The sequence below is a fragment of the Anomaloglossus baeobatrachus genome, chromosome 6 (assembly GCF_048569485.1).
Source record: "Anomaloglossus baeobatrachus isolate aAnoBae1 chromosome 6, aAnoBae1.hap1, whole genome shotgun sequence".
In the NCBI taxonomy this organism is placed as follows: Eukaryota; Metazoa; Chordata; class Amphibia; order Anura; family Aromobatidae; genus Anomaloglossus; species Anomaloglossus baeobatrachus.
In genome coordinates, this window is record NC_134358.1 from 119,935,318 (window position 1) to 119,961,012 (window position 25,695).

The 25,695-nt window shown below is 50.7% G+C and overlaps 1 protein-coding gene across 2 annotated transcripts in view; it reads right to left on the bottom strand.

Annotated features, from left to right (window-relative positions):
• The window catches only part of CSPP1 (centrosome and spindle pole associated protein 1), a 278,156-nt gene that overhangs the window by 172,651 nt on the left and 79,810 nt on the right, over positions 1-25,695 (bottom strand). For both annotated transcript variants that reach the window (XM_075353210.1, XM_075353209.1), the window contains 3 exons: positions 21,140-21,241; positions 12,435-12,523; positions 11,365-11,461 (listed from right to left, as the gene is read on the bottom strand). In XM_075353210.1, the coding sequence (XP_075209325.1) occupies positions 11,365-11,461; positions 12,435-12,523; positions 21,140-21,241 (288 nt within the window). The remainder of the gene's footprint in view (positions 1-11,364; positions 11,462-12,434; positions 12,524-21,139; positions 21,242-25,695) is intronic.

Consider the following 25,695-nt stretch of genomic DNA (forward strand, 5'->3'; position numbering starts at 1 on the left):
AACTGTGCCGACGGGTGGTCCTTTAGGGTGGGAAAGTAACCATTGCCCCATAACGGAAGCTCTGCCACTGCCCCCTCAAAGCGCGTTACTTTTTTGGCTTGTCGCCACACTGATCGTGCCAACCTTAAAATAGGCAACAGCCTCGGGACATTCGCCCTGTCCGACTCCAGAAAGCCCAACAGACAGTCTGCTCCTACCGCACGTGCCAAATGATCCTCCGAGTTAGGCAGCTGGCAGTCCAGCATCCATGTACCCAGCATCTTGAGTTGTCCTGCTAAATAGTATAGGAAAAAGTCTGGTAAGGCCATCCCTCCCAATGACTTAGATCTCTGTAGGATAGACATCCGGAGTTTAGGCCGAGCCTTCCCCCAAATAAAGGATGAGGTGAGTGAGTTAAGTGTGGAGAAGAAGGACCTGGGCACCAGCACCGCACTATGTTGCAGAGCATAGCTAAGCTTAGGAAGCAAAATCATTTTAATTAAATTTATCCTTCCGACCACTGAGAGTGGCAATTTTCCCCATAAGTTATACTTAAGTTTGACATGATCTAAAAGTGGTAATATATTCATCTTAAGATCCATTGTGTGGTCTTTCTGAATATGTATACCTAGATATTTGAAGCTAGATACAACAGGCAAGGGTGACACATCATCCATCGGGACCTCTGACCCATGTGTTAATGGCATTAGGGCTGACTTGTCCCAGTTAATATAAAGGCTGGAGAATTCTCCAAATCTATTTATAACTTCAATGACGACTGGCAAAGTGGCACGTGCCCTATCCATGAAGACAACTATATCATCTGCGTATAGGCCAATAGTGTCTGTGCGATCTGCTATGGTAATTCCCGTGATAGATGGATGAGTACGGATCCGAATTGCCAAGGCCTCGATAACTAAGGCAAATAGGGCAGGAGACAAAGGGCACCCCTGACGTGTACCCCGTCCCAAAGAAAAAGGTGCAGATGATACGTTATTGACTATGAGTCTAGCTGTAGGGGATCTATATAACATGTGAATCCAGTTACTGAACTTTGGGCCAAAAGCAAACCTCTGGAGACAAGCTGATAAAAAAGGCCATTCCACCGAGTCAAATGCCTTGGCCGCATCCAGCGAAGCCAAGGCCCACTCGTTATCTGGAACCAATGTACTGTACTGCACTATAGACTGGACCCGTCTAATATTTATAGAGGTATTTTTCCCTGGCATAAAGCCGGTCTGATCCGGATGTACTATGTCCAGTATGACAGAGTTGAGCCGGGATGCCAATATTTTGGTGAAGATCTTATAATCAACATTAACTAATGATATAGGTCGATAGGATCCACACTCCAAAGGGTCCTTTCCCTCTTTCTTCAAAACAATAATATGTGCCTCATAGAAGGAAGCAGGCAACAAGCCACCATCAGAGAAATGCGAGAAAACTTCCAGAAGAACCGGGGCCAGGGTCTCAGAATACTTGACATAGAATTCTATAGGAAAGCCATCCGGGCCCGGGGCCTTCCCCCTTGCCATCTCAAATATGGCCGTAGTTATCTCTTCTATTGTAATATCTGCATCTAGGAGCTCGCGCTGTGCCTGACTCAAAGTGGGGAACTCTAAATCTGCAAGATAGTCTAAGCAGTCCTGGGTTCCATGAACGCTTCTGGAGCTATAAAGTGTTTTATAAAAGGTGCAGAAACTTTGTAAAATGTCTGCTGGGGATGTGACAATCGTACCATTAGCTTCTCGTATACCCAGGACTGTATTAGAGGCGTTATGCTGTCTAACCATATATGCCAACAATTTACTTGACTGGTTCCCCAACTCAAAATATGACTGCCGAGTAAAAAACAGTTTACGCTTAGACTTGGTCTCTGAGTGTTGCACATGCGATCTATATGAATGTAACCATTCCGTCCTATTCCCCTCTGTCGGGTTTGATATATACCTTGCCTCTAGGGTCCTAAGTCGCCCCTCAATTTCTTCGTCTTCTTGTTTAGTCAGCCGTTTTATATATGTAATAGTCGAGGACAGACACCCACGAAGATAAGCTTTGAGGGTATCCCACACCAAGTTATTTCGGGGTTTAGGGTGGGCTGCCAAGAATTCCTCTAGTTGAAGCGGGGTTCTGTCACTTTGATCAATTAATTTGAGCCAAAAGGGATTTAGCCGCCAGGAAGGTCTATTAATAGTCTGGTCAAATTTAAGAGTCAGGGTCACCGGACAATGGTCTGAAATACCCCTTACCCCATGGACCACATTATCCACCCAGGTTGCTACGTTGCTCGACCCAAAAATATAGTCCAGACGGGACAACGTGCGTCTCGTGGAAGAATGGCAGGTGAACTCCCGTGTATTAGGATGTCGCAGCCTCCAGAGGTCCACCCACCCTCCTCCCTCTATGCACTGTCTTAGGTCAGTCAAAGTCGAGGTCGCGGACTGCCCCCCCCCATCTAGCCTAAACCTATCCAAGTCCTCGTCGACCACTAAGTTAAAGTCCCCCATACATAGGATATACGCATCCGGATAATTAAGGGCGAAGCTTAGCGCTTGTTTGAGAACTGAAGTACGGGCAGGTGGGGGATTATAAATACATAATAGAACATAGTCCCTGGAATCTATAGATGCAAATACAAATACAAACCTCCCTTCCGGGTCTCTTCTAACCACCTTGGCTTCCCACCGGACAGATCTATGTACCAAAAGGGAAACTCCCCTAGAATAGCTGGTGTGAAATGTATGTGCCACCCATTGTACCCATGGTTTCTTCACCATCTTAGCCGTGTCCCTTGTGAGGTGGGTTTCGACCAACGTCACCAGCTGAGCCCCACAACGCCTGATTTGGGAAAAGATCTTAACCCGCTTTTTGGGTGACCCAAGGCCACGGACGTTCCATGTTGTAAAAACTAATTCTGGCCCCATGTTATACGTCTTGCCTCTATATGACCAGAATCACAGATACAAGTATGTAGATCTTGTATGCCGCAGAAAGGACTCCTCCCCCAGCATTCAGCCTCTTTTTCAGATTTCTCTCGGCCACATCTTATCTTACAATAAAATATATTTAGCACACCAGCAGCATTATGGATATCCCTGTAAAAAAGCGGGGTTAATAACCATATAACTGTTAACCAAAAAAACCAGCAACAAGCTCCGGAGCCTCTTCTCGGAGTCCTATTAAGCATCCCAATTACCAATGGGGATACCGTCACTGAACACAGTGTCCTAGTATAGGTGGTGTGGGAACGCAAGATTCAGGGCTCCCATTCTGCCAGCATCCAGACCCCAACACATTTCTCCAGCCCAGAGACACAAAAAAGTCCAGAATAGCTTAAGAGAAACGACAGTAGAGAGAGGGAGTCACAGTAAGGAGGGAGCCCCAAAGGAAAAAAACCCTCCGCCATTTGAGCACAATCTCAACGTCCTTTGTTCCCCGACCCCGGGTGGAGCCGGAGCCAGTCCTCTGCTTCCGAGGGAGTGGAGAAAAATAATGAGGATCCTTCATGTACTATGCGGAGCCGTGCAGGGTATAGCATGGAATATGCAATGTGTCTGTCTCTGAGCTTCTTTTTCACCTCCAGGAAATTAGCTCTTTGTTTCTGGAGGTCCACAGAGAAGTCCGGGAAGATTGAAAGAGTGGTGTCGTTGTATTTGAGTGGGCCCTTCAGTCTAGCCAAACGGAGAGTTGTATCTCTGTCCTTACAATTGAGAAGTCGTGCTAAGAATGGCCGCGGTGGCGCACCCGGAGGAAAGGGCCTGGTCGGGACCCTATGTGCTCTCTCAACCGCGAAGGTGGATGAAAACTCGTCCCCAAGAGTAGATTTGAGCCACTCCTCCAGGAAGTGTTCCGGTTGTTGACCCTCAGATTTCTCAGGCAGCCCAATTATTCTGATGTTATTGCGGCGCATACGATTTTCCAAGTCATCCGCTTTCTGGCGCCACGAATTCATGGACCCAGCCACCTTTGTCAGTTTAGTGTCCAGTGGTGTAATTTTATCCTCTAGGTCAGATACCCTTGTCTCGACTTCAGTGGTACGTGTTTTCAGGGTCTGCAGATCCTGACGTAAGAAGCCCATCTCCATGCGTACCTCCTCAATCTTCCCCGAAAGAGAGGTTTTACACGTGGATATCGCCTGTAACAATTGTTCATATACTTGTCTCAGGGTCAGATCATCTTGGCCTCCTTTATCCTCTGCTGTTGATTTCTGATCCCCATGGTTCTCTGAACCCTTGTGAGAAGTAGCCCTCATAGCTCTGGGGGTGTCTGAGGGGTTCCCTCTAGCAAATTCCTTGAGCTTGTCAGCGGCTCCTGAGTTCTTGGGGGGACTCATGATACCTCTCCTGGTATATATGTAATCAGGGAGAGGGTGTTTGTGGCCTCCTGCCCACCTCCCAGTAGCTGGATGACAACAATGGAGTTAGGTATCAGCGATGAGGGTCCCCAATCCAAGCCCCTGTATTATATGTGGCTAGCAGTTTGTAGCTGGGTTATACTGTGGGGGATGGGAGGGGGGAGAGGAATTCTTAGAGGTGTACTGTGTGTCTGGGGAAGAGCCGTGGGTCCCTTTTTTCAGGGCACACACCACAGATCCTCCAGCACATATGGGGTTAAAGTCCCTTCACCGCTGCTAGGCTGTGTAAAGCTGCCTCATGCTGACTGCCAGCCTGAGGCCTGTAATGCAAATATCCTCCAGCACTCACTGTGTCTCCGGTTTCAAGGCCACCCACTGCTCTCCTGAGCACAGCTAATTGCTCCAGTCGGATCCTTTTTATCTCCGTGGGGAGTGGGTCTCCAATTGTCAGATCTGGAGGACGCTGCACACACTCTGCAGAGCTGGCAGCATGCAGGCAAAATGGCCACCGTGTCTCCCTCTCCAGACTCACAGATCTTCACCACCACTGCCAGAAGCCTGGGGAAAGTTCCAGTGGAGTTGCTGGGCTGTAGGTGAGTTTCTCCTTGCAGGAGGAAGAGCTGGCTGTCGATTGGGGACTGATTGCCAGGTATATTGCAGGATTTTAAGTCCAGATCATGGGAGCCCCTCTAGCCTGCGACCGTTCTGCTTGGCTACATAGCCACGCCCCCCCTCATGTCCCTGTTTGATATGTCATTCTGTTTTGTTTTTTAAACTTCATGGAACTGGCATTATTAGGTGCGAATTACATGCGTTTTTGTTGCGTTTCTGCTGTGGAAAAACACCAAAATCTCGTGAACATTTTTTACCTGCGGAATTTCCGCATCTAATGTAAGTCTATGGGGATATTCCGCCACATAAAACTCAACGTACCAGAAAGCGAAATTGACATGCTGCGGCTTGTAAAAACTGACTGCTGGTGAGTTTACGCTGCGTAAAACCCCCCCACAGTGGATATGAGATTTCTATTAATCTCATCCACTTGCTTATACTGTAAAACACAGTGTTTCTTATGAAGTAAAAATACACAGTAGCAAAAAAGAGAATTTTGTTACTTACCGTAAATTCTTTTTCTTATAGTTCCGTATTGGGAGACCCAAACCATGGGTGTTTAGCTTCTGCCTCCGGAGGACACACAAAGTACTACACTTAAAAGTGTAGCTCCTCCCTCTGAGCTTATACACCCCCTGGTAGCCAGTCCTAGCCAGTTTAGTGCAAAAGCTGAAGGAGAATAGCCACCCACAAGTAGAACCGAGTAAGAACCGGAACAACCGGAGACTCTGTCCACGACAACAGCCGGTGATAACACACGGAACAAGAAATTGCCAACAGGCAACAGGGAGGGAGCTGGGTCTCCCAATACGGAACTATAAGAAAAAGAATTTACGGTAAGTAACAAAATTCTCTTTTTCTTTATCGTTCCTTTGGGACACCCAGACCATGGGACGTTCCAAAGCTGTCCCTGGGTGGGAATAAACAGAAAAACTAAAAAGTAGGCGGAGCCTAACTTCACAAGTGGGCGACAGCCGCCTGAAGGATGCGTCTGCCCAAGCTCGCATCTGCCGAAGCATGAGCATGCACTTGGTAGTGCTTCGAAAAGGTATGCAGGCTAGTCCAAGTGGCAGCCTGACAGACTTGTTGAGCCGTAGCCTGGTGCCTAAAAGCCCAAGAGGCACCGACAGCTCTGGTCGAGTGTGCTTTGATCCCCGGCGGGGGAGGCACCTGAGTACTCTGGTAGGCGTCCGAAATGGTCGATCTAATCCAACGGGCCAAGGTCGGCTTAGAAGCAGAGAGACCCTTGCGCCGCCCTGTGGTTAGCACAAAAAGAGAGGTGCACCGCCTAAGCGCAGCGGTGCGAGACACATAAATCCGGAGAGCACGCACCAGATCTAGAGTATGCAGCGTTTTCTCAAAGCGATGAACAGGGGCCGGACAGAAGGAAGGCAAGGAAATATCCTGGTTAAGGTGGAAGGGAGAGACCACCTTAGGAAGAAAGTCCGGGGTCGGACGGAGAACTCCCTTGTCTTGGTGAAAAACCAAAAAAAAGGTGACTCCGAGGAGAGTGCAGCCAAATCAGAGACTCTCCTGAGAGAAGTTGTGGCAACTAGAAAGGCCACCTTTTGAGAAAGACGATACAAAGAAACCTCCCTAAGGGGCTCGAAAGGGGGTTTCTGCAATACCGTGAGGACCAAGTTAAGGTCCCAGGGATCCAAGGGCCGCCGGTAAGGCGGAATGATGTGAGACGCACCTTGCATGAAGGTGCGGACCTGAGCCAGCCGGGCGAGACGCCGCTGGAACAGCACTGATAGAGCTGAGACTTGTCCCTTGAGAGAGTTGAGGGACAGTCCTAGCTGCAGACCGGACTGTAAAAAAGACAGTAGGGTCGGCAACGAGAAGGGCCAAGGAGAATGGCCGGAAGAGCGACACCAGGACAGGAAAATTTTCCAAGTGTTGAGGAAGACTTACGGGCCCGAGTCATAGTGGAGATGACTTCAGGAGGAATACCAGAAGCCGGCAAAATCCAGGACTCAAGAGCCACGCCGTCAATTGGAGTGCCGCAGAATTCGGGCAGAAAAACGGACCTTGCGAGAGCAGGTCTGGACGGTCCGGAAGATGCCACGGCATCTCCACGGACAGTTGGAGCAGGTCCGGATACCAAGCTTGCCTGGGCCAGTCCGGTGCAATGAGGATGACTCGACGGCCCTCCATTCTGATCTTGCGCAGGACTCTGGGCAAGAGAGCTAGAGGGGGAAACACGTAGGACAGACGAAACTGGGACTAGTCTTGAACCAGAGCGTCCGCGGCGAAGGCCTGAGGATCGTGGGAGCGAGCCACGTAAACCGGAACCTTGTTGTTGTGACGGGATGCCATTAGGTCCACGTCCGGAGTGCCCCACTTGCGGCAGATTGACTGAAACACTGCCGGGTGCAGGGACCACTCGCCACCGTCCACGGATTGACGGCTGAGATAATCTGCCTCCCAGTTTTCTACGCCAGGGATGTGGACTGCGGATATGGTGGACTTGGAGTCCTCCGCCCATTGAAGAATGCGTTGGACCTCCAACATTGCCAGGCGGCTGCGTGTCCCGCCTTGGTGATTGATGTAGGCAACCGCTGTCGCGTTGTCTGACTGGTCTCGAATGTGCCTGCCCGCCAACAGGTGGTGAAAGGCTAGGAGAGCTAGAAGCACAGCTCTGGTTTCCAGCACATTGATTGAAAGGGCTGACTCGGACGGAGTCCAAGTGCCCTGTGCTCTGTGGTGGAGATGTACCGCTCCCCAGCCGGAAAGGCTGGCATCCGTGGTGAGAATCACCCAGGACGGAGTCAGGAAGGAGCGCCCTTGGGACAGGGAGAGGGGTCGAAGCCACCACTGAAGAGAGCTCCTGGTCCGTGGCGACAGAGCCACTAACCTCTGTAAGGAGGAAGACCGCTTGTCCCAACAGCGGAGAATGTCCAGCTGCAGAGGACGCAGATGGAACTGGGCAAAGGGAACCGCCTCCATGGAGGCCACCATTTGACCCAGCACCTGCATCAGGCGCCTGAGGGAATAACGGCGGGGCCTCAGGAGAGAGCGCACCGCTAGCCGGAGAGACTGCTGTTTGATTAAGGGCAACTTCACAAGTGCCGGCAAAGTCTCGAACTGCATCCCTAGGTACGTGAGACTCTGGGTCGGAGTCAGAGTGGATTTGGGAAGATTGACAATCCACCCGAATTGGGCTAGGGTGGCGAGAGTGAGCGAAACACTCCGCTGACAGTCTGCGCTGGATGTACCCTTGACCAGAAGGTCGTCCAGATAAGGAAGCACTGCTAACCCCTGGAGGTGCAGGACCGCAATCACTGCCGCCATGACCTTGGTGAATACCAGAGGGGCCGTGGCTAACCCGAAGGGGAGAGCCACGAATTGGAAATGATCCTCTCCTATCGCAAAACGTAACCAACGCTGATGTGACACTGCGATTGGCACATGTAGATAGGCATCTCTGATGTCGATGGACGCCAGGAACTCCCCTTGGGTCATAGAGGCAATGACTGATCGCAGAGACTCCATGAGAAAATGCCGCACCCGGACATGCTTACAATCACTCCGTTTGCCTGCAAGGACGCCACGGCCTGCGAGAAGGCGGCGGCCTTGGAGCAGGGGTGAGTTGAGAAAAAAAATCTGTTTGGAGGGCTGGAAGAGAATTCTATCCTGTAGCCGTGAGATATGATGTCCCTCACCCACTGATCGGAGACTTGCTTTAACCAAGCGTCGCCAAAGTGGGAGAGCCTGCCACCGACTAAGGACGTGGCTGGAGCGGGCCGAGAGTCATGAGGAAGCGGCCTTAGTGGCAGAACCTCCTGCGGTCTTCTGCGGACGCGCTTTTGGGCGCCAGTTGGATTTCTGATCCTTGGCTGAGTTAGCGGACGAGGCGGAAGGCTTAGAGGATGACCAGTTGGAGGAACGAAAGGAACGAAACCTCGATTGATTCCTACCCTGGGCGGGTTTCCTGGTCTTGGTTTGTGGCATGGAAGTACTCTTCCCGCCAGTAGCTTCTTTAATGATTTCATCCAGCTGTTCACCAAACAGCCGTGAACCAGCAAAAGGGAGCCCAGCAAGAAACTTCTTGGAAGAAGCATCTGCCTTCCACTCTCGAAGCCACAAAATCCTGCGGATAACAAGAGAATTAGCTGAAGCCACCGCAGTGCGGTGAGCAGCCTCTAGCATGGCAGACATGGCATAAGATGAAAAAGCTGAAGCCTGAGCAGTTAAGGTAACCATCTCAGGCATAGATTCCTTGGTGAGGGAATGCATCTCCTCTAGAGAAGCAGAGATGGCTTTGAGAGCCCACACTGCTGCAAAAGACGGGGAAAACGCGGACCCCGCAGCTTCATACACAGATTTGGCCAGAAGGTCAATCTGACGGTCAGTGGAATCTTTAAGTGAGGTGCCGTCAGCCACCGACACAACGGTCCGGGCTGATAGCCTAGACACCGGAGGGTCTACCTTTGGGGAGTGAGACCACCTCAGGTGGAAATGGAAACCGGTCATCAGAACCACGCTTTGGAAAGCGTTTGTCAGGGCAGGCCCTGGGTTTGGTCACAGCGGTCTGAAAACTGGATTGGTTAAAGAACACACTCTTCACTCTCTTAGGCGAGGTAAACTGATGTTTTTCTGCCAAAGAGTTGCTCCTCTGACACTGGCGGATTGAGATCCAGCACAGAATTAATAGAAGCAATCAAATCACTAAGATCTGAGTCACCCTCAGAGAAATCGATGGGATACATAGCCTCCGAGCCCCCAGTGAGGGCATCCTCCTCATCTTGAGAGTCAGCTCTTGAGGCAGAGCCGTGGGATGGGGAGGGGGAGGAAACCCTGCACCTTCTCCTAGAAGGACGGGGTCTGGGATCAGATGATGAATCCTCCGTGAGCTCTGATGGACGGAGGTCAGAGGATAGGAGTCCTCTGTCAAGAGTATTAGAGGCACCCTGTGAGGGGGGCTGATGCATATTCATCAAAGTCCTGGACAAAAGTCCCATGGACTCAGCAAATGACTGGGATATGGACCTAGAAAAGGACACTACCCAGGCCGGGGGTTCAATCACAGGTGCAGCAGCAGCCTGAGAGACCACTGGGCCTTGCTCCTTGTGTAAGACATGCTGCTGGTATACAGAGGTCCACAACCGGAGACCGGCTGTGGCTTACCAGACCGCTGAACGCGGTGTTGTGTGCCCGCCAGATCCCGAAGCCCGGTCCCCCAGTCGCAGCACCTCAGCAGAGATGCAGAATGCAGGATGTCCCAGAGCAGAGTGAACTCTGCCTGAGAAATTACTAGGGGGCGTTCCTATAAAAGAGCGGGAACTGGAGGGCTATAAAGACCTGCAGGGAAGGAGGGACGCCCCAGCAGTGGGGAGTGTTCCTCCCCTGTGTAGAACGGCCGCCGGGAGGAGCCGAACCTGTCCCTCTGCATGAGTGACATGCGAGGGCAGGAAAATGAAACTAGGCCTCCGGCGAAGCCGGGGCCTAAATTTAAGCGGCGAGGCCGACAAGCAGGCACCATCGGCGCGGTTCTCAGGCAAAAGCTAGAGAATCCGCCGGAAAAGTTAAAACAATCACATACAGCATACTCTCCCCTTACAATAAAGAACCGGGACCCCCAACATAAACGTCTCAGGTACTTAGCTGCTGAGACGCAGGGCCATGTCCCTGGGGATGAGTGCTCCGGTCCAACAGAATCCTCAAGGGGCTGTGGATGGAGACCGGACTCCTGCCAGGCATGGAGACCGTGCTGGCTCCCACTTCAAGCCAGAGCCCAGAAGGGATGGTGAAGGAGCGCGGCATGTAAGGCTGCAGCCTTGTAAAGCAACCTTAACAACACCGCCGACACAGTGGGGTGAGAAGGGACATGCCGGGAGTCCAGACATGGACCAGCTTTTCTTCAAACTCTTTCCAAAAGTCAAACAAATCAGATGAGAATGCATGTGTGGATGTATGCCTCCTGACACAAAGCAATAAACTGGCTAGGACTGACTACCAGGGGGTGTATAAGCTCAGAGGGAGGAGCTACACTTTTAAGTGTAGTACTTTGTGTGTCCTCCGGAGGCAGAAGCTAAACACCCATGGTATGGGTCTCCCAAAGGAACGATAAAGAAAATGCAAGTAAAACTCATCGTGGGCACTTACCTTTACAGCTCAAATGGAAGCATGACATGCGGCTCATTGAAAACAGTGGTCCGTCTATGTCAGTGGTGCTTACATAGAGAGGTGCCCCAAAATTGTTGGTGAGGATCAGTTGGGGAGTCAGTGTGACCAATTCAGAAGAAAAACTCTAGTTGTCAGTATGTTCATTCATTTGCAGGGGGATAAAAGAAGAATGGTACAATGTAGATACAATACACGTTACTCAAGCATTAATAATACATAGGTTTACTAGTTCATATGTTAGCTGCTATTTAGGTTCCTGCGTTGGAGTATAGTCATTAGATGACACGTACCGTTTTTTGTTCCTTTGCTGCTCAGCCATCTGCTGAATTAGCTCTTCTCTATAACGCTCTTTCCTTCTCTTCTGAGCCTCATCTTTATCTGCCCCACCTATGATGCCAATAAAAAAGTCACACCGCCCTGATGATCCAATCTGTCTTACACTTTAGAACAATATCTATCAAAATTATGGATTGCGTCTGAAATGTACTTACAGAAGCACTTTACAACACGGCCATACACGGAATACAGAATTGTAGTTGTTCTAACAGCCAGTCCATCTCAACTCTGTTATTTGGAGTCCAGATAAAAGGGAATCTGTCACCAGGTTTTTGTTATGTAATCCGAAAGCAGCATAATGTAGGAGCTGAGACCCTGATTCCAGCGATGTGTCACTTGCTGGTTTACTTGCTGTCTTTTTGATAAAATCGACGTTTCCTCTGCTGCAGATCTAGCAGTGCTAAGAATCTTGATAAACCAGAACACACCACTGATAGCAGCTTTCAGTGTGCACTGTGCATAGGCAGAAAGCTGTTAATCAGTGGTGGGGGCAGGGTTATAAAGAGAAGTTGACTAGGAGCCATAAGGCAACTAGTCCTGTAATTATAATCTCCTGCTGATAAAACACTAATTTTATTGAAACAAAACACAGCCCAGTAAGTGACATCACTGAAATCATGCTCTCAGCCCCTACATCATATTGCATAGCAAAACTCTGATGACAGATTCCCTTTAAGAAGTATGAGTAAAAGTGGTTTTGTCTCTATACACCTCTCTCTCTCTTATCCCCAGATTCCACTCCCCTTTGACATATATGGGGCCGAACTCCGGATCGGATCCGGACTTCTTTCTCAACCTGCCGGGTTGCCGCCGGACCCGGATTCTTCACTATCCGCTCAACTCTAATATTGACCTTTACAGAGCACCACATGGAGGTTCACAGTGGTCTGTGCGTTTGTCTTTTCCATATTCACACATGTATAGCCCCCATACTAACCAGTCTGCATTAATTTGGAATAAAAATATACAAAACATTATGTATATGATATTGCAATTTGGCTTTCTGTATGTAAGTGTGTCTTACCAAGCATAAGGCCTGTGGAGAAACTTTCATCTTTGATGTAGGCAGACTTTGAGCGCTCCATTTGTTGACCCGGGTTTTCAATTTTTGCCCTGTAAATACAGAAAAAAAAGCATCACCAAAACCGGGCAAAACAAATATGGTTAGAATTTACAAATCACAATAGGCCTTAAAGAGAATGCAGCAAGTTTTTGCTATTTAATCTAAGAGCAGCAACATGTAGGGGTAAAGAACCTGATTACAAGGATATATCACTTGCTCAGTAGTTGGCTGTAGTTTCAATGCAATCAGTGTTTTAACAACTGAAAATTACCAATACAGGACTAGATGTCGTGTGCAAGCCAGATCAGCTAATCTGTGTCAGCCCGCCCCATCACTGATTGGCAGCTTGCTTAGAATGCACAGTGCACACACGAAGCTGCCAGTCAGTGGTGTGGGGTTGATATCTCTGCTGTATCTACGGCAAATAAAACAAGGATTCTATGAGAACTGCACCAAGTAGCTCAGTAAGTGAAATCACTTGAATCAGGCTCTCTTCCCTACATCATGCTGCTGTCAGAATCCATAGCAAAACCAACTTGATGAGATTCTCTTAAAGCTTTTCCTACATTTCCCATAGTCCACAAGAGACCAAAACAGATGTAATGGAATGGTAAAAAACAATGTTTCAAAAGCTGCAATGAGGTTCAGATTTAAACCACAACTAGTTTAAAGATGACCCGTCAGAAGTGGCCAGGTTGTGCTATTAGCTATTATTTTTCCCACTGCTTAGCTAATGAAGGCTCATTGATTCAGAGCCAAATATTTTGTACAAATACCTCCAAATAAATTATTTTTTACTATTTATTCCATATAGAGCATTGCCCCACAGATATGGTGCATTTTTTGCTATAGTATTCAGATAACAAATAATACAGTAACAACTTGGTAAAAACCTTTCTAAAATTAACACTGAAAGAAGGGAATTTTGTTTACTTACCGTAAATTCCTTTTCTTCTAGCTCCAATTGGGAGACCCAGACAATTGGGTGTATAGCTTCTGCCTCCGGAGGCCACACAAAGTATTACACTTAAAAGTGTAAAGCCCCTCCCCTTCTGCCTATACACCCCCCGTGCCTCACGGGCTCCTCAGTTTTGGTGCAAAAGCAAGAAGGAGGAAAAGTTATAAATTGGTTTAAAGTAAATTCAATCCGAAGAAATTTCGGAGAACTGAAACCATTGAACATGAACAACATGTGTACACAAAGAACAACAGCCCGAAGGGAACAGGGGCGGGTGCTGGGTCTCCCAATTGGAGCTAGAAGAAAAGGAATTTACGGTAAGTAAACAAAATTCCCTTCTTCTTTGTCGCTCCATTGGGAGACCCAGACAATTGGGACGTCCAAAAGCAGTCCCTGGGTGGGTAAAGTAAAACCTCGAAATAGAGCCGTAAAACGGCCCCTTCCTACAGGTGGGCAACCGCCGCCTGAAGGACTCGCCTACCTAGGCTGGCATCTGCCGAAGCATAGGTATGCACCTGATAGTGTTTCGTGAAAGTGTGCAGGCTCGACCAGGTAGCTGCCTGACACACCTGCTGAGCCGTAGCCTGGTGCCGCAAGGCCCAGGACGCACCCACGGCTCTGGTAGAATGGGCCCTTAGCCCTGAGGGAACCGGAAGCCCAGAAGATCGGTAAGCTTCGAGAATAGGTTCCTTGATCCACCGAGCCAGGGTTGATTTGGAAGCCTGTGACCCTTTACGCTGGCCAGCGACAAGGACAAAGAGTGCATCCGAGCGGCGCAGGGGCGCCGTACGAGAAATGTAGAGTCTGAGTGCTCTCACCAGATCTAACAAGTGCAAATCCCTTTCACATTGGTGAACTGGATGAGGACAAAAAGAGGGTAAGGAGATATCCTGATTGAGATGAAAGGGGGATACCACCTTAGGGAGAAATTCCGGAACCAAACGCAGAACCACCTTGTCCTGGTGAAACACCAGGAAAGGGGCTTTGCATGACAGCGCTGCTAGCTCAGACACTCTCCGAAGTGATGTGACTGCTACTAGGAAGGCCACTTTCTGCGAAAGGCGTGAGAGAGGAATATCCCTCATTGGCTCGAAAGGTGGTTTCTGAAGAGCCATCAGCACCCTGTTCAGATCCCAGGGTTCTAACGGCCGCTTGTAAGGAGGGACTATGTGACAAACCCCCTGCAGGAACGTGCGGACCTGTGGAAGTCTGGCTAGGCGCTTCTGAAAGAACACAGAGAGCGCTGAGACTTGTCCCTTAAGGGAGCCGAGCGACAAACCTTTTTCCAATCCGGATTGAAGGAAGGAAAGAAAAGTGGGCAAGGCAAATGGCCAGGGAGAAAAACCCTGATCAGAGCACCAAGATAAGAATATCCTCCACGTCCTGTGGTAGATCTTGGCAGACGTTGGTTTCCTAGCCAGTCTCATAGTGGCAATGACCTCTTGAGATAACCCTGAAGACGCTAGGATCCAGGACTCAATGGCCACACAGTCAGGTTGAGGGCCGCAGAATTCAGATGGAAAAACGGTCCTTGAGACAGCAAGTCTGGTCGGTCTGGTAGTGCCCACGGTTGGCCCACCGTGAGATGCCACAGATCCGGGTACCACGACCTCCTCGGCCAGTCTGGAGCGACGAGGATGGCGCGGCGGCAGTCGGACCTGATCTTGCGTAACACTCTGGGCAACAGTGCCAGAGGAGGAAACACATAAGGGAGTTGAAACTGCGACCAATCCTGAACTAAAGCGTCTGCCGCCAGAGCTCTGTGATCTTGAGACCGTGCCATGAATGTCGGGACCTTGTGGTTGTGCCGGGACGCCATTAGGTCGACGTCCGGCATCCCCCAGCGGCAACAGATCTCCTGAAACACGTCTGGGTGAAGGGACCATTCCCCTGCGTCCATGCCCTGGCGACTGAGAAAGTCTGCTTCCCAGTTTTCTACGCCCGGGATGTGAACTGCGGATATGGTGGAGGCTGTGGCTTCCACCCATAGCAGAATCCGCCGGACTTCCTGGAAGGCTTGCCGACTGCGTGTTCCGCCTTGGTGGTTGATGTAAGCCACCGCTGTGGAGTTGTCCGACTGAATTCGGATCTGTTTGCCTTCCACCCACGGCTGGAACGCCTTTAGGGCAAGATACACTGCCCTTATCTCCAGAACATTGATCTGAAGGGAGGACTCTGGCTGAGTCCAAGTACCCTGAGCCCTGTGGTGGAGAAAGACCGCTCCCCACCCTGACAGGCTCGCGTCCGTCGTGACCACAGCCCAGGATGGGGGCAGGAAGGATTTCCCCTTCGACAGAGAAGTGGGAAGAAGCCACCACTGAAGGGAAGCCTTGGCTGCCCGAGACAAGGAGACGTTCCTGTCGAGGGACTTCGACTTCCTGTCCCATTTGCGGAGAATGTCCCATTGAAGTGGGCGCAGATGAAACTGCGCAAAAGGAACTGCCTCCATTGCTGCTACCATCTTCCCTAGGAAGTGCATGAGGCGCCGCAAGGGGTGTGACTGGCCTTGAAGGAGAGATTGCACCCCTGTCTGTAATGAACGCTGTTTGTCCAGCGGAAGTTTCACTATCGCTGAGAGAGTATGAAACTCCATGCCAAGATATGTCAGTGATTGGGCCGGTGTCAGATTTGACTTTGGAAAATTGATGATCCATCCGAAACTCTGGAGAGTCTCTAGAGCAATGCTCAGGCTGTGTTGGCATGCCACTTGAGAGGGTGCCTTGACAAACAGATCGTCTAAGTAAGGGATCACCGAGTGTCCCTGAGAGTGCAGAACTGCTACTACTGTTGCCATGACCTTGGTGAAGACCCGTGGGGCTGTCGCCAAGCCGAAAGGCAGTGCCACGAACTGAAGGTGTTTGTCCCCTATGGCGAAACGCAGGAAGCGCTGATGCTCTGGAGCAATCGGTACGTGGAGATAAGCATCTTTGATGTCGATTGATGCTAGGAAATCTCCTTGGGACTTTGAGGCGATGACGGAGCGGAGCGATTCCATCCGGAACCGCCTGGTTTTTACATGTTTGTTGAGCAGTTTTAGGTCCAGAACAGGACGGAAGGATCCGTCCTTTTTCGGCACCACGAACAAGTTGGAGTAAAAACCGTGACCCTGTTGCTGAAAAGGAACAGGGATCACCACTCCTTCTGCCTTCAGAGTGCACACCGCCTGAAGAAGAGCATCGGCTCGCTCGGGGGGCGGAGATGTTCTGAAGAACCGAGTCGGAGGACGAGAGTTGAACTCTATCCTGTAACCGTGAGACAGAATGTCTCTCACCCAACGGTCTTTTACCTGTGGCAGCCAGGCGTCGCAAAAGCGAGAAAGCCTGCCACCGACCGAGGATGCGGTTTGGGGAGGCCGAAAGTCATGAGGAGGCCGCTTTGGGAGCGGTTCCCCCGGCGGTCTTTTTAGGACGTGACTTAGACCGCCATGAATCGGAGTTCCTCTGATCCTTCTGAGGCCTTTTGGACGAGGAGAATTGAGACCTGCCCGCGGACCGAAAGGACCGAAACCTCGATTGTACCTTCCGTGGTTGAGGTCTGTTTGGTTTGGACTGGGGTAAGGATGAGTCCTTTCCCTTGGATTGTTTAATGATTTCATCCAATCGCTCACCAAACAGACGGTCGCCAGAAAATGGCAAACCGGTTAAGAACTTTTTGGAAGCAGAGTCTGCCTTCCATTCACGTAGCCACATGGCCCTGCGGACTGCCACCGAATTGGCGGATGCTACCGCCGTACGGCTCGCAGAGTCCAGGACAGCATTAATGGCGTAGGACGCAAACGCCGACGCCTGAGAGGTTAAGGACACCACTTGCGGAGCAGACGTACGTGTGACTGCATTAATCTGCGCATGACAAGCTGAGATAGCTTGGAGTGCCCATACGGCTGCGAATGCTGGAGCAAAAGACGCGCCGATAGCTTCATAGATGGATTTCAACCAGAGCTCCATCTGTCTGTCAGTGGCATCTTTGAGCGAAGCCCCATCTTCCACTGCAACTATGGATCTAGCCGCCAGTCTGGAGACTGGAGGATCCACCTTGGGACACTGAGCCCAGCCCTTGACAACGTCAGGGGGGAAGGGATAACGTGTATCCTTAAGGCGCTTGGAAAAACGCTTATCTGGACAAGCTCGGTGTTTCTGGACTGCCTCTCTGAAGTCAGAGTGATCCAGAAACGTACTCAATGTACGCTTGGGAAACCTGAAACGGAATTTCTCCTGCTGAGAAGCTGACTCCTCAATTGGAGGAGCTGGGGGAGAAATATCCAACACCTGATTGATGGTCGCTATAAGGTCATTCACTATGGCGTCACCTTCAGGTGTATCTAGGTTGAGAGCGGCATCAGGATCAGAATCCTGATCTGCTACCTCCGCTTCATCATCCAGAGAATCCTCCTGCTGAGACTCCGAACAGTGTGATGAAGTCGAGGGAATTTCCCAGTGAGCCCGTTTAGGCGGCCTGGGACTGCGGTCCGTGTCAGAGACCTCACCCTGGGACCTATGGGTCACCCCAGGAGCACTTTGCTGCTCCAACTGAGGGGGGCCTGGGGTCAATGATTCAACAGTGCCCGTGGCCTGAGTCACCGGTCTGGACTGTAAGGCTTCTAGTATCTTAGCAGACCATTTATCCATACTCTCAGACAGTTTGTCAGCAAATACTGCAAACTCCGTCCCTGTCACCTGGACAGTGGTAGCAGGTGGTTCCACCTGGGCCACCAGTAGCAGAGGCTCCGGCTGAGTAAGTGCCACAGGGGCCGAGCATTGCACACAATGAGGATCGGTGGAACCTGCCGGTAGTATAGCCGCACATGAGGTACAGGTTGCAAAGTAAGCCTGTGCTTTGGCACCCTTGCTTTTTGCGGACGACATGCTGTTGTCTCCTCTGAGTACAATCCAGGAGGGTATATAGCCAAAAATCAACAGTGCGAACGTACAGTGTAAATGTATAGCATATAAGCATATATATATATGTACACTTCGGCACTCAGTGGGGCCAGCACCCAGGTGCTGCTTACCGACCGCTCAAAGCGGTTGTGTGATCACCAGATTCCCTGCCTGGGCCTCCCAGAGCCGTGTTGTCTCTCCTCTCCAGCGTCAGAAGTGCTGACAGGAATGGCTGCCGGCGTTCTGTGGGGAGGAGGGGGCCGTGGGCGTGCCCTAGAAAGTGCGGGAATCTGATGCCCCACTGAGCTGAGTGAGGGGGGAGGAGGATACAGAGTATGCTCCAGCCCTCAGCGCTGACGTCCTGTGCAGCGTCCCGCCCTTCCCCTGACTGGCAGGCCTGGGGGCGGGAATATGCGATACTAGGCCGCAAAAGCCGGGGACTAAAGTTATAAGCGCGGCCGGCAAATAAGCGCGGCCGGCGCGGTAGTCCCCGGCGCACTAACACACCCAGCAGTGCTGCAGTGTGTATGGCACAAGCGCTCCATGCGCGGTCCCCCAGGGGGACACAGAGTACCTCACAGTAGCAGGGCCTTGTCCCTGACGATACCCGGCTCCTGTCCAGCAGATTCCCCAGGGGCTGCGGAGGGAGCACGGTCCCAGTGCCTGGAGACCGATTAGGATCCCACTTCACCCAGAGCCCATTAAGGGATGGGGAAGGAAAACAGCATGTGGCTCCTGCCTGTGTACCCGCAATGGGTACCTCAACCTTAAAAGCACCGCCGACCAGAGTGGGGTGAGACGGGAGCATGCTGGGGGCCCTGTTATGGCCCTCTTTTCTTCCATCCGACATAGTCAGCAGCTGCTGCTGACCAACATGTGGAGCTATGCGTGGATGTCAGCCTCCTTCGCACAAAGCATAAAAACTGAGGAGCCCGTGAGGCACGGGGGGTGTATAGGCAGAAGGGGAGGGGGTTTACACTTTTAAGTGTAATACTTTGTGTGGCCTCCGGAGGCAGAAGCTATACACCCAATTGTCTGGGTCTCCCAATGGAGCGACAAAGAAATATAGGCTAAAATCTCTAAACTGTATGGTAGATTTATTTAACAAAAAAAATAATTTAAGAAACAAATAAGGGTATACTCAGGAGAGCAGTGGAAAAAGGAAAAAAAATTATAATGAAAACTGGCCACTTTTGATTAAAAGCCGATGGTCTTTAAATCTTGGTAGAGACCAAAGGAAATATTTCCTAAAGATGTTTCCCCATATCCCTTCTCCCCTATGCCTCAAAACTACTGGAACAGCATGTCCATCTTGAACTGTCCTCATACATCTCCTCCTGCTCCCTCTTTGACCAGCTACAATCTGGCTCCTGACCACATCACTCTACTGAAACTGCCCTAACCAAAGTCACCAATGATCTACTAACCGCCAAAGCCAAGCGACACTACTCTATCCTCCTCCTCCTGGACCTGTCCTCTGCCTTCGACACAGTAGAGCATTCCCTCCTACTACAGATCCTCTCATCTCTGGGCATCACAGACTTGGCCCTATCTTGGATATCCTCATACCTAACCGACCGAACTTTCAGTGTCTCCCATTCTCACACCACTTCCTCATCTCGTCCCCTATCTGTCGGTGTCCCCCAAGGCTCAGTTCTTGGACCCCTGCTGTTCTCCATCTACACCTTCGGCCTGGGACAGCTCATAGAGTCCCACGGCTTCCAGTATCATCTCTATGCTGATGATAAACAGATCTACCTCTCTGGACCTGACATTACCTCTCTACTAACCAAAATTCCACAATGTCTGTCTGCTATTTCATCCTTCTTCTCTGCGCGATTCCTAAAGCTTAACATGGACAAAACAGAGTTCATTCTCTTTCCTCCTCCTCACTCATCTCCTCCAACAAGCCTTTCCATCAAACTCGATGGTTGCTCACTCTCCTCAGTCTCACAAGCTCGTTGCCTTGGAGTAACCTTCGACTCTGCTCTATCCTTCAAGCCACACATACAAGCCCTCTTCACCTCATGCAGACTACAACTCAAAAATATCTCCCGGATCCGTGCTTTCCTTAACCAAGAATCAGCAAAAACATTAGTGCATGCCCTCATCATCTCCCGCCTCGACTACTGCAACCTCCTGCTCTCTGGCCTCCCTTACAACACTCTTGCACCCCTCCAATCTATCCTTAACTCTGCGGCCAGCTTAATCCAACTCTCCCCCCGCTATTCCCCAGCCTGGCCACTCTGCCAATCCCTTCACTGGCTTCCCATCGCCCAACGACTCCAGTTCAAAACATTAACCATGACATACAAAGCCATCCACAACCTGTCTCCTCCTTACATCTGTGATCTAGTCTCCCGGTACCTACCTGCACGCAACCTCAGATCCTCACAAGATCTCCTTCTCTACTCCTCTCTTATCTCCTCTTCCCACAATCGTGTACAAGATTTCTCCCGTGCCTCCCCCATACTCTGGAACGCTCTACCTTGGCATATCAGACTCTCCCCTACCGTGGAAAGCTTCAAGAGGAACCTCAAGACCCACCTCTTCCAACAAGCCTACAACCTACAATAGCCCTCAGTCCAGTAGACCACTGCGCAATCGGCTCTGTCCTCACCTATTGTACCATCACCCATTCCCTGTAGACTGTGAGCCCTCGCAGGCAGGGTCCTCTCTCCTCCTATACCAGTCTGTTTTGTACTGTTAATGATTGTTGTACGTATACCCTCTTTCCCTTGTAAAGCGCCATGGAATAAATGGCGCTATAATAAATAATAATAATACTTTGTGATGAGATCTCATCCTTATTTAGATAAGACACAATTTACCGATTCCTCATAAGTGAAGTAGCAGGCCTTCGATCTGATTGCTCTCGAAAATTTTCTTCATAATCCATTGGATATTCTTGAGCATTCCTGTCTTTATGTGGCCTGTATTTCAGAAGAAAAAAACTAAAACCTTTAGAATTTAGTATCTACTTGCCATTCATTTCATGTGCGGTAGGCACATATAACGAGGTAAAAACTTAAAAGGGTGGTCCGGCACCTAAAATATCCTTTCTAAATATCTGTTGTAATAAGCTTTATAACACAATACCCTATACTTCTCACTATTTAGCTCATCTCTAAGTGTGTGGGAGATTTTCTGCAATTCCTGTGACATTTTGTTTGAGAGGAGACTCAAAAGTGACTTCACAGGAGGCTGGGGCTGCACTCACTTCCCGCAGCGTCTATCATCCCTCCCGCAACAGGAATTCACCAGGGGGCGGCACGACATGGGGTCAATAAAAGTTCAACTCATGACACAAAAAAAACAAAAAAAAGAGAATTTTGTTTACTTACCGTAAATTCTTTTTCTTATAGTTCCGTAATGGGAGACACAGACCATGGGTGTATAGCTTCTGCCTCCGGAGGACACACAAAGTACTACACTAAAAAGTGTAGCTCCTCCCTCCGAGCATATACACCCCCTGGATAACCAAATATAGCCAGTTTAGTGCAAAAGCTGAAGGAGAGTAGCCACCCACAAGTAGAGATAGAGCAAGAACCGGAACAACCGGAGCCTCTGTCTACAACAACAGCCGGTGATAACACGCGGAGCAAGAAACTGCCAAAAGGCAATAGGGAGGGTGCTGGGTCTCCCATTACGGAACTATAAGAAAAAGAATTTACGGTAAGTAAACAAAATTCTCTTTTTCTTCATCGTTCCTATGGGAGACCCAGACCATGGGACGTCTCAAAGCAGTCCATGGGTGGGAATAAACAGAAAACTGAGAAGTAGGCGAAACCTAACTTCACAAATGGGCGACAGCCGCCTGAAGGATGCGTCTGCCCAAGCTCGCATCTGCCGAAGCATGAGCATGCACTTGGTAGTGCTTCGAAAAGGTATGCAGGCTAGTCCAAGTGGCAGCCAGACCGACCTGCTGAGCCGTAGCCAGGTGCCTGAGAAACCAAGAGACACCGACAGCTCTGGTCGAGTGTGCCTTGATCCCCGGCAGGGGAGGCACTTGAGTACACTGGAAGGCATCGGAAATGGCCGACCTAATCCAACGAGCTAGGGTCGGCTTAGAAACCGAGAGGCCGTCACGCCGACCTGTGGTCAGCACAAAAAGAGATGTGCGCCGCCTAACAACAGCGGTGCGAAACACATAGATCCGGAGCGCCCGCACCAGATCCAGAGTATGCAACGCTTTTTCAAAGCGATGAACAGGAGCCGGACAAAAGGAAGGCAGGGAAATGTCCTGTTTAAGGTGGAAAGGAGAAACCACCTTAGGGAGAAAGTCCGGAGTCGGACGGAGAACCACCTTGTCTTGATGAAAAACCAAAAAAGGTGACTCCGAAGAGAGCGCAGTCAAATCAGAGACTCTCCTGAAGGAAGTTATGGCCACTAGAAAGACCACTTTCTGTGAAAGACGAGACAAAGAAACCTCCCTAAGAGGCTCAAAGGGGGGTTTCTGGAAAGCCATGAGGACCAGATTAAGGTCCCAGGGATCCAAGGGCCGCCGGTAAGGTGGAATGCTGTGAGATGCGCCCTGCATGAAGGAGCGCACCTGAGCCAGCCGAGCGATACGCCGCTGGCACAACACTGACAGAGCCGAGACCTGTCCCTTGAGGGAATTGAGGGATAGTCCTAGCTGCAGACGGACTGCAGAAAGGACAGAAGGGTCGGCAAGGAAAAAGGCCAAGAAGCATGGCCGGAAGAGCGACACCAGGACAGGAAAATTCTCCAGGTCCTGTGATAGATTTTGGCCAAGGAAGACTTCCGGGCCCGAGTCATAGTGGAGATGACTTCAGGAGAGATACCAGAAGTCGTCAAGATCCAGGACTCAAGAGCCACGCCGTCAATCTGAGAGCCGCAGAATTCAGGCGGAAAAACGGACCTTGTGAGAGAAGGTCTGAACGGTCCGGGAGATGCCACGGCACCTCTACGGACAGATGGAGCAGGTCTGGGTACCGAGCTCGCCTGGGCCAGTCTGGAGCAATGAGAATAACCCGACGCCCTCCATTCTGAGCTTGCGCAGGACTCTGAGCAAGAGCTAGAGAGGGAAACACGTAAGACAGACGAAACTGGGACAAATCTTGAACCAGCGCGTCCGCTGCAAAGGCCTGAGGATCGTGGGAGCGAAGATCCACTTCCGGAGTGCCCCCCTTGCGGCAGAGTGACCGAAACACTGCCGAATGCAGAGCCCACTCGCCGCTGTCCACGGTTTGACGGCTGAGATAATCTGCCTCCCAGTTTTCCACGCCTGGGATGTGGACTGCGGATATGGTGGACTTGGGAGTCCTCCGTCCACTGAAGGATGCGTTGAACCTCCAACATTGCCAGGCGGCTGAGTGTCCCGCCCTGGCAGTTGATGTAGGCAACCGCTGTCGCGTTGTCTGACCGGACTCGAATGTGCTTGCCCGCCAACAGGTGGTGAAAGGCTAAGAGAGCTAGAAGCACAGCTCTAATTTCCAGCACATTGATCGAGAGGGCTGATTCGGACGGGGTCCAAGTGCCCTGCGCTCTGTGGTGGAGATATACTGCTCCCCAGCCGGATAGACTGGCATCCGTGGTGAGGATCACCCGGGACGGGACCAGGAAGGAGCGTCCCTGAAGAGAGAGGGGCCGAAGCCACCACTGAAGGGAGCCCCTGGTCTGTGGCGACAGAGCCACTAACCTGTGCAAGGAGCAAGGTCGCTTGTCCCAACAGCGGAGAATGTCCAGCTGCAGAGGACGCAGATGGAACTGGGCAAAGGAACCGCTTCCATTGACGCCACCATCTGACCCAGCACCTGCATTAGGTGCCTGATGGAATGACGGCGGGGCCTCAGCAAAGGGCGCACCGCCAGTGGAGGGACTGCTGTTTGACTAAGGGCAGCTTCACCAGTGCCGGCAGAGTCTCGAATTGCATCCCTAGGTACATGAGATTCTGGGTCGGAGTCAGAGTGGACTTGGGAAAGAAGGGAATTTTGTTACTTACCGTAAATTCCTTTTCTTCTAGCTCTTATTGGGAGACCCAGACGATTGGGGTATAGCTACTATAGCTACTGCCCTCTGGAGGCCACACAAAGCACTACATCAAAAGTGCAAGGCCCCTCCCCCTCTGGCTATACCCCCCCCGTGATATCACGGGTTCTCCAGTTTTAGTGCCAAAGCAAGAAGGAGGAAGCCAATAACTGGTTTAAACAAATTAACTCCGAATAACATCGGAGAACTGAAAAACCGTTCAACATGAACAACATGTGTACCCGCAAACAACAAAAAAACATCCCGAAGGACAACAGGGCGGGTGCTGGGTCTCCCAATAAGAGCTAGAAGAAAAGGAATTTACGGTAAGTAACAAAATTCCCTTCTTCTTCAGCGCTCTATTGGGAGACCCAGACGATTGGGACGTCCAAAAGCTGTCCCTGGGTGGGTAAAGAAATACCTCATGTTAGAGCTGCAAAACAGCCCTCCCCTACGGGGGTGTCACTGCCGCCTGCAGGACTCTTCTACCTAAGCTGGCATCCGCCGAAGCATAGGTATGCACCTGATAATGCTTGGTGAAAGTGTGCAGACTGGACCAGGTAGCTGCCTGGCACACCTGTTGAGCCGAAGCCTGGTGACGAAATGCCCAGGACGCACCCACGGCTCTGGTTGAGTGGGCTTTTAGCCCTGAAGGAACCGGAAGCCCCGCAGAACGGTAGGCCTCTAGAATTGGTTCTTTGATCCATCGAGCCAGGGTGGCTTTAGAAGCCTGCAACCCCTTGCGCGGACCAGCGACAAGGACAAAAAGTGCATCGGCACGGCGCATGGGCGCCGTGCGGGAAATGTAGATTCTGAGTGCTCTCACCAGATCTAGCAAACGTAAGTCCTTTTCATACCGGTGAACCGGATGAGGACAAAAAGAAGGCAAGGATATATCCTGATTAAGATGAAAAGAGGATACGACCTTAGGGAGAAACTCCGGAATAGGGCGCAGCACTACCTTGTCCTGGTGGAACACCAGGAAGGGAGCCTTGGATGACAGAGCTGCCAGCTCAGACACTCGCCGAAGCGATGTGATCGCAACAAGAAACGCCACTTTCTGTGACAGCCGAGAAAAGGAAACTTCCTTCAGAGGCTCGAAGGGCGGCTTCTGGAGAGCAACTAGTACCCTGTTCAGATCCCATGGATCTAACGGCCGCTTGTACGGGGGCACAATATGACAGACCCCCTGCAGGAACGTGCGCACCTTAGAAAGACGTGCTAGACGCTTCTGAAAAAACACGGATAGTGCCGAAACTTGCCCTTTAAGGGAGCTGAGCGACAAGCCCTTTTCTAACCCCGATTGCAGGAAGGAAAGAAACTTGGGCAATGCAAATGGCCAGGGAGACACTCCCTGAGCAGAGCACCAGGATAAGAAAATCTTCCACGTTCTGTG